Here is an 11,523-nt window from a genome sequence, read left to right as displayed (position 1 = left end):
TTTTGTGCCACTGATTTTAATGTTAGAAAAGGAGCCTTTTTTGTTAATAAATATATATCAAGATCCACTTTAACATGATCATCAGGGTATGTTCATATCTGTTAAAAAACTGTAACAATCTAACTAGTCGCTTAAAATAGTAATCGGTTTTGCTCTTTTTGGTGATGAAATCCAATTCAATCATTTGGTTGATGGTGACAGCTCAGGGGAGATGGTGATGAAGTGGTATTGTCACTGAACTTGTAATCCAGAGACCCAGGGCAATGCTCTGTGGACTCAGGCTGAAATCCTACCTTGGCAGATGGTGAAATTTGAATTCAATAAAAATCTGAAATCAAAAGACCATGAAACCATTGTCGATTGGAGTAAAAACCCATCTGGTTTCCTAAACATCCTTACCTGGTCTGGCCTATACGTAACCCCAGGTCCACAACAGTGTGGTTGACTTTTAAATTAAAGTAATTTGTTTCTTATCATATACGTGATAAAACTGCTTGTTTAATAGCAGAAAATATCAAACTGTTTCCATGAAGAAGGCAGAATGTGTTACAGCTAATCGTTAAAATGGACTGTGGTTGCGTGTGAAAGACAAGTTACCTGGTTTGATAGCTAGTACAGCCCAGTCAAATATAACTCAATCCAATAATCATGGAACTATATTTTAGAGTGAAGATCTATACTGTCAAAGATGTAAATAAGAGGACACTTTAGCAGTCATTCTACAGTTGCCAATGAATTGCAGGGCTCTTTGATTGATCAAATGCAGTAAGTTAACGGTAGAGTCAAAACATAATTTATTGAACAGTGCTTCCTTAAAAAATGTAGATACCTTTACAAACGGTCCTTTTTTTTTTCCAGTTGCTCAGTTCAAACTTTGATTCAATATTTATGGAACTGCAAAGAGATTACTCGCTTTGGATTCCACTAATGCAATTTAAAGGTTTAAACTCAATTCCTGCTGTTTGGTCTTGTGAGCCCTGACTGAAATGATGAGTTTATGTAAATCAGGATGGTATGGCTCCTCTTTAAGTAATGGTTCTTAGTCCTTTTGCTGTCTGCGCCTCTTGCGAAACCTTCTTTTACCTCTTCTGTTTAAGTGCCGCAGCTTCCTCTGCCTGCGTCGCCGATTCCGATGTATCCTGGGGAAATCTCCACGTGGTTCTGGATTGGTTATTCCTTAATGAAAAACAATTTAAAAATCTTAAGGCTTGTCAGGTTTCAGTAAAGCTGCCTCGATCCCAATGTTTTCACTCTTTCTACATATATTTTAGGATGAACAACATAAATGTCACACGCTATGTATATTAAGGAAAGGAGGGTGAATATGGAGCTGCAGAACTAGTACATACTTTTGTGTGCTATTTGACGGTTTTCTGAAATATGAAAGCTTCATGCAAAATCATAGAATCATAGAATTTACAGTGCAGAAGGAGGCCATTCAGCCCATCGAGTCTGCACCGGCTCTTGGAAAGAGCACCCTACTTAAGCCCATACCTCCACCCTATCCCCGTAACCCAGTAACCCCAACTCACCCTTTTCTTTTGGACACTAAGGACAATTTATCATGGCCAATTCACCTAACCTGCACATCTTTGGACTGTGGGAGGAAACCGGAGCACCCGGAGGAAACCCACGCAGACACGGGTAGAAAGTGCAGGCTCCACACAGACAAGTGACCCAAGCCGGGAGTCGAACCTGGGACCCTGCCGCTGTGAAGCAACTGTGCTAACCACTATGCTACCGCGCTGCCCAAATCGATGACCTTCACTTGACCTCAAATGGGGCAAACATTCTTCGCAAAAGAGAGCGAATGGAGAAGGGTGGTCTCAAAATAATATAACAGGAGGTTGAGTTAGAAAGGAATAGCAGGCGGAATGAAAGCTGTTGGAATTTAAGCAGAAAGCTTAACAGAGAGAAATTACTTTCGGGAGCAAGAAACTTTGAGATAATGAAAGATACTAGTAAAGAGGTAAGGAATATTTCAAAAATTCACAAAAGTTAAAAAAAATAGACAGCTTTGTACAATTACAGAAAGAACATTAAAACCATAGAAAGTGCAGTATAGACTCTCCAGGATAACTACAGATATTTAAAATAGGGGATAGACTTGAAGGCTAGGAGATTTAATGTAAGTTTTTGAAGAAACAGCGACCAGGGGTGAAATTCCCCGGTATCGGCGCGATGTCCGCCGACCGGCGCCAAAAATGGCGCAAATCAGTCGGGCATCGCGCCGCCCCAAAGGTGCAGAATCCTCCACATCTTGGGGGGCCAAGCCCCAACCTTAAGGGGCTAGGCCTGCGCCGGACTAATTTCCGCCCCACCAGCTGGCGGAAAAGGCCTTTGGTGCCCCGCCAGCTGGCGCGGAAATTACATCTCCGGGTGGCGCATGCGCGGGAGCGTTAGCGGCCGCTCACGGCATCCCCACGCATCCGCTGTGGAGAGAGTCTCTTCCGCCTCCGCCATGGTGGAGACCGTGGCAAAGGCAGAAGGAAAAGAGTGCCCCCACGGCACAGGCACGCCCGCGGATCGGTGGGCCCCGATCGCGGGCCAGGCCACCGTGGGGGCACCCCCCACGGGGCCAGATCGCCCCACGCGCACCCCCAGGACCCCGGAGCCCGCCCGTGCCGCCTTGTCCCGCCGGTAAGGTAGGTGGTTTAATCTACGGCAGCGGGACAGGCATTCTAGCAGCGGGACTTCGGCCCATCCGGGCCGGAGAATCGCGGGGGGGGGGGGCGCCAACCGGAGAATTCGGCAACCGGCGGGGGCGGGATTCACGCCAGCCCGCGGCTATTCTCCGACCCGGCTGGGGGTCGGAGAATCTCACCCCACATTCTTTAGTTGGGGATTCAGCAATAAGCCGTCATCACTATAAAACGATCACAGGAATGCTTTGCCACGTGGAATGTTTGAGGTGGACAATTGCATCTTTCAAGAGAACAGTGGTGAATTGGCTGAAGCAAAGATAGGTTAAGAGGCAATTTTTGTTGTATTTTAGTTAGCTTCAGCATAGAGTTGGCACAAACACAACAATCTTCCTCTGTGCTCTGTACCACTGTGATTATATGGTGTACATGAAAGGGATTCAAATCAAAACCAGGTTAACTTTTCATCAATAAAGGGAGCATAATTTTCTTGAGAGCAATATTCCTTTTGAGGCTCGAAAGTGGGATATTTCATTTCTGGGGGATGAAGCAATCACAAGGATATCGCCGTTCATTTCTTGCTTCCTATCTTCCCGTTGCAAGGGTGGTATTGGCCCCAAACTTTATTTTTTATATAAATCATTTAACATAAATCACATTCAGAAGAATTGAACACAGATGTCCAGTGCCTTTCTTTTCTTGACTGGGAGTTCCATCAGATTGATGGATTTCAGAGGTCAAAGCTTACTTGGTCATGACAGGTACAGACAATCCATAAATGGCCTGCAAGAAAGCAGCACTCATCCATTCGCTCAGAGGAGGAGGCCAGTGAGTATTCGAACAGCTCACAAAAAACGTATCTACATTTGATACAGCAGTGAAGGTTCTCAAAAATACTTCAGGCTAAAGTGTGATGGTCAAACGATACACATTCCGTCAGAGAAGGAAGGGAAATGGTGATGCATCAAACAATACATGGCAGTATTTCAGGAATTAGCCTTCCACATGTAAATTTGGTACATTAATCAACAAATTAATTTGTGACCAAACGACTGAAAAAACTTCAATTCCACAAATTAAGAAACGCCTTCTCATGGAGGATGATGATTTAACCTCAAAGAGCCATGACCATTAGCTGCCATGTTTGATTCATAAGAGATTACACGGAAATGCACCTCTATCCTCAGGGTTGGAGACACAGCTTGCCCAGCCAGATGAAGTGCAAAGGTTATGAACGAAGAAACCTCAGTAGTTTCACCAACACTTGCCCCATCACAATCAGATACCCACAAAAATGCGCCCGAGCTGTGGAGGTATCCATCGATTCACAACACCATGCCCAGCTCGAAGAAAAAAGTGTAACTCATGCTGAAAGATGAAACACTTTTATAAATGCGTGAAGAAGACGTGATCAGTTGGAGGTGCGGAGGAAACTATTTCCGAGCGTGAAATACAGTGTGTGTACATCATCATGGATGGTAAAGCACCAAGTAATTTTAAGGATTGCACTGTCAAAGTCACAGGCATCTCAGTGTTGCTCCTCCTCATTGGTGTCAGCACAGAGGCATCTCTACTGTGTGACAAACTCGCCCATTATTATTATTTGCAACATTTTCTCACTTGCATGACAGATACACTTCAATCTTACTCAATTATTCTAGTTTTAGGAAAGATCACAGTTAAAGTCGCTGCAAACACGTCAACCTCTCATTCTCGTTTCATACAGCCAAAGGCAGAGGCCAATGGGGGTAAACCTATGTGATAAGCTTCGCTTCAAACCTGGGACGCCACACGAGAGCGTACATTGACATGATCGATGACATTGGATACACATAACAGTATCCTTCCTTACTTAACAGCAGCACAGTTTAATGGGAATAGAGTCCCGTTTTGGGCATGTTTAACGGGATGTTTCTCTGAGCCTGCAGCGCCAAGAAATACCCAGCTATTAAACGGGACCCTGGGTGCGATTTAACTGTAATGAAACAGAGTCTCGTGTCGGACGTTTAGCCAGGTGTTTACCGGGACTGGCTGTGCTGCGAACAACCCCGCTATTAAACGGGACTCCGCTTCATTTCCGTGCCTTGGCGAGAAACACCCTGCCAAGGCCGCACAGTTCCATTTCCTGCTCTAACAAGAGGAGCTCAGGACGCCATTTCTCTGGACAACCCACCATGACCTCCAGACCTCCCCAATGCCCAGCTTACCAATGAGTGTGTCATCAAGCCCCCTGATGTGTTAGGCAGGTAGGTTCGATGTAGATTGCACTCGATGCAGGGAAGCTAGAAACAGACGTCTAACACTGGAGAAGATCCAACACTGTTTTATTCAACGATAGAATTGATATACATATTCGGCTGTGGGTCGACACTATACTGAACTGACTGGAGACCTTGTAGTAGCCTGACCAGACTTACTAGCTACCGCATGGTGTTTGCACTTGCTAGCTCGTGGACTCTGATTGTCTCAGTGGCTGGGTCCCGAGAGAGCGGAAACCTAGTGCCCTCTGGCTTTATAGTGGTAGTGTCCTGTCTGGTGATTGGCTGCACTGTGCTGTGTGCTTACTGGTCATCCTGACCAGTGATTGAGCCATACTTCTCAATCACTGCCTGTCTGCATCTCATACACATGAGTGGTGGATATTATGACATCTCTCCCTTTTTTTTTTAGATAAATAAATACTAAAGTGTGCATGCGTGTGTATATATATATGCCTGACTATATACAAAAGGTGTCTAAATGAACGTATATACATAGGAAGGTGTCGATAGTGCAGATACATGGAAAACGAAACAATATTTACAGAGGTTAAATCGATGAAGTCACAAAATGTACAAGAGTTCAGTCTATAGATTTAGTTTTTGTGGTGGGCGACGAATTCTTTTCGATCGCCGCAGAGGTGGATCAGGAGCCGCCTGCACGTGGATAGGCGGGATCACTGCCATCGCGGTGGTCGTGATTGCTGGTAGATCGGTGGACTCGTGGCAGGCTACGTCCGGAGGAAGCATCGTAGGCGGCGGGGCACTTCGGTCAGGTAGTGGGCGTGGAACTCTTCGCAGTGCCCGTCTGTTGCGCCGTAGCAGGGAGCCATCAGCCATGCGGACAAGGAATGATCTTGGGGCCACTTGTTTGATCACAACAGCTGTGGCTGACCAGCCGCCCTCAGGCAACTGGACACGAACATGATCAGTTGGGGCCAGCTCAGGTAGATCCGTGGCATGAGCATCATATGTGGTTTTCTGTAGGGCCCGTGACTGCTGCATCTTCTGTAAGACCGTGAGGTGGTCAAGGTTTGGAACATGGATGGCTGGAACTGTGGTCCTCAGAGTGCGATTCATGAGCATCTGCACTGGAGACAACCCAGTGGACAGTGGGGTTGCCCTGGATGCCAGCATCGCCAGGTTGAAGTCGGAGCCGGAGTCTGCAGCTTTGCACAGCAACTGCTTTACAATATGGACCCCTTTCTTGGCCTTCCCGTTTGACTGCGGGCAGTGGGGACTGGAGGTTACGTGACGGAAGTTGTAGGACTGTGCAAAATCAGACCATTCCTGGCTGTAAAAGTAAGGACCGTTGTCGCTCATTACCGTGAGCGGAATCCCATGCCTGGCGAACGTTTCTTTGCAGGCTTTGATTACCGCCTTCGACGTGAGGTCAGACAGTTTCACCACTTCTGGGTAACTGGAGAAGTAGTCGACCAGGAGTACGTCGTCACGCCCCTTGGCGTGGAAAAGGTCTACACCTACTTTGGACCACGGAGAGGTTGAGCTGGTTGAAACTTCTGACAGGTAGGGCAGTTGAGGACTGTGTCGGCAATGTCCTGGCTGATGCCCGGCCAATAGACCGCCTCCCGAGCTCTGCATCAACATTTCTCTACCCCAAGGTGACCCTCATGGAGTTGGCCCAGCACCATAGCCCACATGCTCTGAGGAATTACGATCCTGTCGAGTTTCAGAAGGATTCCCTCCACCAACGTCAGGTCGTCTTTTACGTTATAGAACTGGGGACATTGTCCCTTCTGCCAGCCATTGGTAAGGTGCTGCATCACACGCTGCAGCAGAGGATCCTTGGCCGTCTCCACACGAATTTGGACCACCCGTTCGTCTGAGGCCGGAAGGTTGGTGGTACACAACTGCACTTGCGCTTCTATTTGGCAGATGAAGTCACTTTGTTTACAAGGTGTGGTAATGGACCTGGATAGGGCATCTGCAACGATCAGCTCTTTGCCTGGGGTGTAGACAAGTTTGAAGTCGTAGCGGCGTAGCTTAAGAAGAATTTGCTGTAACCGAGGTGTCATGTCATTTAAATCCTTCTGGATTATATAGACTAGAGGCCAGTGGTCCGTTTCTACCGTGAATTTTGGCAGGCCGTAAACGTAGTTGTGAAACTTGACTATCCCTGTCAGGAGGCCCAGACTCCTTCTCAATCTGAGCGTATCATTGCTCAGTGGGCGTCATGGTCCTGGAGGCATACGCCACTGGAGACCAGGGCGAGGAGTCATCTCGCTGAAGGAGCATCGCCCCAATACCTTCCAGGCTTGCACCAGTCGATATCTTGGTTTCCTTGATTGGGTCGAAGAACGCTAGAACCGGGGCTGTGGTGAGCTTTGCTTTCAGCTCACGTCATTCCTCTTCATGTGTGGGCAGCCACTGGAATTCCGTCGACTTCTTGACGAGATGGCGGAGGGCCGTGGTGTGGGATGCCATATTGGGAATGAATTTCCCGAGGATGTTGAACATCCCGAGGAAGCGGAGGACCGCCTTCTTGTCCTCGTTGATCGCCGAGACCTTGTTGGCATCTGGCCGCACGCCCTGCTGCGAGATGTGGTCACCCAGGAACTTAATATCTGATTGACCAAATGAGCACTTGGCCCTGTTGAGCTGGAGACCATGATGATGAATTCTCTGGAATACCTTCATGAAGTGAGCGATGTGTTCCTGGGGCGTTGTGGACCAGATAATTACATCGTCAACGTATACTCGCACCCCCTCGATGCCCTCCATCATCTGCTCCATGATGCGGTGAAATACTTCGGAGGCAGATATGATCCCAAAAGGCATCCGGTTGTAGCAGTAGCGACCGAATGGGGTGTTGAACATGCACAGCTTGCGACTGGATGCGTCCAGCTGTATTTGCCAAAAACTCTTGGAGGCGTCCAGCTTAGTAAAGAATTTGGCATGAGCCATCTCACTGGTCAACTCTTCACGTTTTGGTATCGGGTAATGCTCCCACATGATGTTGCGGTTTAGATCCTTAGAGTCAATGCAAATGCGAAGCTCCCCTGACGCTTCTTTACACAGACCATGGAGCTGACCCAGTCTGTTGGCTCTGTGACCTTTGATATGATGCCCTGGTCTTGGAGGTCCTGTAATTGCTTCTTCAGATGATCCTTGAGGGGTGTCGGCACCCGGCGTGGTGCATGAATTACAGGGGCGGCGTTCGGCTTGAGCAGGATTTTATATCGGTATGGGAGCGTGCCCATTCCATCGAATACGCTGTGGCACTGCGTGCTAATGTCATCTATGTCGGCTTGCAAGTTTCCATCAGGCGAGGCCGTCGCCGGTGATGATGACATGGTGTGGACTCGCTGAACCAGGTTCAGGAGCTTGCAGGCTCGAGCACCGAGCAGGGACGCTCTGTCAGGCCCGACGATTTCAAACCTCAGTGTTGCCTTGATCGCCTTGTTGGATACCCCTAGTTGACAGGAGCCACTGGCAGCTATGGCATTGCCATTGTAGTCAAGGAGCTGGCAGGCCGGTGGAAGAATGCTTGGTCTGGCGCGGATGGTGTCGAGGTCGGATTTTGAGATGAGGTTCGCTGATGCACCGGTGTCCAGTTTAAATCGGATGCGAGCCTTGTTAACTGTGAGGACAGCAGACCACTCGTCGTCGGGATCCACACTGAGGATCGAGAGGCGTTTTGCCGTTGTGGTGGAAGGCAGCGCATGTGTAGTTATGATGCCCACCCGGTATGGGGACTTGAGGCACTCAGCATCAGGGTCTGTTGGGCGGTCGGGATTGGAATCTGGCATGTCTTGTTGTATTGAGCGGACACTTCTGCGCCACAGCTGGGATCGCTGGCTGCTGAGCGGTGGAGGAGATCTGCTTTGCAGTTTCTGCCGCCCTGATGTGGGAGTAACGATTTTTAGCATGCTCATGGACAACGCACGTCTCCATAACGACAGAGAGGGTCAACTGTTTAACTTTCAGGAGCTGCTGCCGAAGGGAGTCGGAGTGGACCCCGAAAACGATCTGATCCCGGATCATGAAATCAGCCATCGAGTCACAGTTACATGACTGCGCTAGGATGCGGAGATGGGTCACGAAGGACTGAAAAGGTTCATCCTTACCCTGAAGCCTCTGCTGGAAAACCTACCATTCAAAGCTCTCATTCACCTCAATGTCGCAGTGGCTGTCAAACTTCAGCAGGACGGTTTTGAATTTTGTTTTGTGTACGCCGTCAGCGAACGTGAGGGAGTTGTAGATGTGGATGGTCCCCCGCGGTGGAGAGAAATAGCGTGATCTCCCTGGCAACCGATGCTGCTTTGAGGTCGGAGGCCTCGATGTACAAGAGGAAATTTTGCTTGAAGATTTTCCAATTGGCGCCGAGGTTGCCGGAGATGCGGAGGAGGCTGGAGGTTTTCCATTTCACCGGATGGCTGCTTGCTGGTCAATGCTGATTCACTCGAGGTAGGTCCGTCAAGATCAGTATCACTCCAGTACCATGATGTGTTAGGCAGCTAGGTTTGATGTGGACTGCACTCGATGCAGGGAAGTTAGAAACAGACGTCTAACACTGGAGAAGATCCAACACTGTTTTATTCAACAATAGAATTGATATACATATTCAGCTGTGGGTCGACACTATACTGAACTGACCGGAGACCTTTAGTAGCCTGACCAGACTTACTAGCTACCGCATGGTGTTTGCACTTGCTGGCTCGTGGACTCGGATTGTCTCAGTGGCTGGGTCCCGAGAGAGCGGGAAACATAGTGCCCTCTGGCTTTTCGGGGTAGTGTCCTGTCTGGTGATTGGCTGCACTGTTTTGTATGCTTACTGGTCATCCTGTGTCACATCACTCCCCCCGCCCACCCTCCCCAAGAGCCAGTAGGCCTGGTCCACGTTGGTGGACTTCACATTTAATTTAATAAAAAAGGGAGCCAGCAGAATGTGCTGGCATCAATGCTGACTCATCTTGATGGACTTGGCTGTCGGCCATAGAGCGGTTTACTTTACTGGGCTTTTAGCTAGTAGTATATGCTGATTGGTGTTGACCATTCCAAATGTTCTGCCAAAGCCAGGAAGGCTGCATCTGGAGTTTTTAGTTTTGGTTTGAACTCAGAGCTCAAGGAAGCTCGTTGGAGTTCTCTCTCTCCCTAAAAAAGGGAGAACTCTCTCATACACCTTAGCTGGGGCTCAGTCCAGATAAATGGAGCAGCCAGCCTTTCCACAGCCTGTGAGTGTTTAATGCCTGACGACAAAGCTGGAGGAAATTTTGTGGGTTTCTCTCCCTGTAAGATTATCAGACCTCGCTAAAATCTTGTGGAAGCAGTTTCTCTGATATTCCGTTCATCTCAGACAAGCTGTTGGTCGTTCTGGTGAAGTTGGAAACAAATAAGAATTGTACAAGCCTGAGGCTGTTCTTTCAAGCGAAGACCTCGGTTAATAAGAGTTAAAGTTACTCCCCAGAGGGAATCCCACAATTTTGGTGATTCGGACTGAATGTTTCAGCCAGAAGATCCTCATTGGCATCCAACAATGTTCCTCAACCATTTCACATCCTGGAAGGACAGTCAGCTGAAAAAACGTCAACATCCAAAGCAAGGGCTCTCATCTTCCATCTCACATTAATCCTCTTTTATTTTACCCTCCCCCTCCCTCTGCATGTGTATGTCTTATGTGTGTTTAGATAGAGGGTGGGGCAGTAAAAGGGGTGTGGGGAGTAGTAGATTAGCTGGTCGCTATTCTAACATAATCATTGCATGTCTTATCCCTATTGTTATAAATAAAGTTGTTGTGCTTCGCTTTCAAATCTGGTGCCTGTAAGTCATTGGAGCAGTCACGGGACAAAGATCTCAGAAACATTATACAAATTATTGGTTAATCCACTTGTGTTGGGACTCCGGGTCCTGTGGGGCTGGAGTTGACCGTACACTAGCCCAGGTAGTTTATTGCCAGTAGTCTTATTACCAAAACAACAAGGATCAAGATAATTGCCTTGCTGCCTTATTGATCTCTGGGCCAGTTCAGGTTCCAACAAAGATGGCTCCTCTAGCTACTGAAACATAATTTTCTAAGTCCCGCAATTGAATATACATAGCTTATATAAATTAGCATGGAGCTGTAGCTTCCTGAAAAATAAACACCTCGTAACATTAGGTTCTCAATGTCCCAGTGGTTTATTTTGCCTCCCTCCATGTGTCCATTATAACTTGTAGAAAGAAAAGCAACTCTCAACCAAGAAAAGAGTTTACATATTTATTATTCTAATGAAAGACTGCTTTAGTAAAACACAAATTAAGGTATCTCACTAAAGATCTCACAGGATTACTGGAATGAGAAAAGCAACATCAGTCTCGTGCCCTTCTGAGACTGGTGGTGAAGCATGTTGTTGAGCAGCAGAAGAAAGTGCTTGATGTTTTCTACTTAGAAACTTAGCGTTTCTCAACATTACCACCCTGCATTTCATGAAAATAAACATGAAGGCCTCTATTTTTTAAGTCAATATCAGAATGGAATCCACTACTTAAACAGTATGACTTTGAAACAAATGCCACATCATCCATCCATTTTAGCTGACAAAGCTGACTATTTGAGCTGATTGAGAAAGTTGAAGCACTTGGAACTGAAGGAAACTTGATAATATGGCTTAGTAATAGGACAC

The 11,523-nt window shown here is 47.5% G+C and overlaps 1 protein-coding gene across 2 annotated transcripts in view; it reads right to left on the bottom strand.

Moving 5' to 3' along the window:
• Nucleotides 1–777: 777 nt before the first annotated feature.
• The window catches only part of vwa2 (von Willebrand factor A domain containing 2), a 100,638-nt gene continuing 89,892 nt past the window's right edge, over nucleotides 778–11,523 (bottom strand). For both annotated transcript variants that reach the window (XM_072479446.1, XM_072479447.1), the window contains one exon: nucleotides 778–1,176. In XM_072479446.1, the coding sequence (XP_072335547.1) occupies nucleotides 1,040–1,176 (137 nt within the window). In that variant the 3' untranslated portion in view covers nucleotides 778–1,039. The remainder of the gene's footprint in view (nucleotides 1,177–11,523) is intronic.

The sequence above is a fragment of the Scyliorhinus torazame genome, chromosome 16, assembly GCF_047496885.1.
Source record: "Scyliorhinus torazame isolate Kashiwa2021f chromosome 16, sScyTor2.1, whole genome shotgun sequence".
In the NCBI taxonomy this organism is placed as follows: domain Eukaryota; kingdom Metazoa; phylum Chordata; class Chondrichthyes; order Carcharhiniformes; family Scyliorhinidae; genus Scyliorhinus; species Scyliorhinus torazame.
The sequence above is the reverse complement of the archived record's forward strand: the minus strand, read 5'-3'. Positions and strand labels throughout refer to the sequence as shown.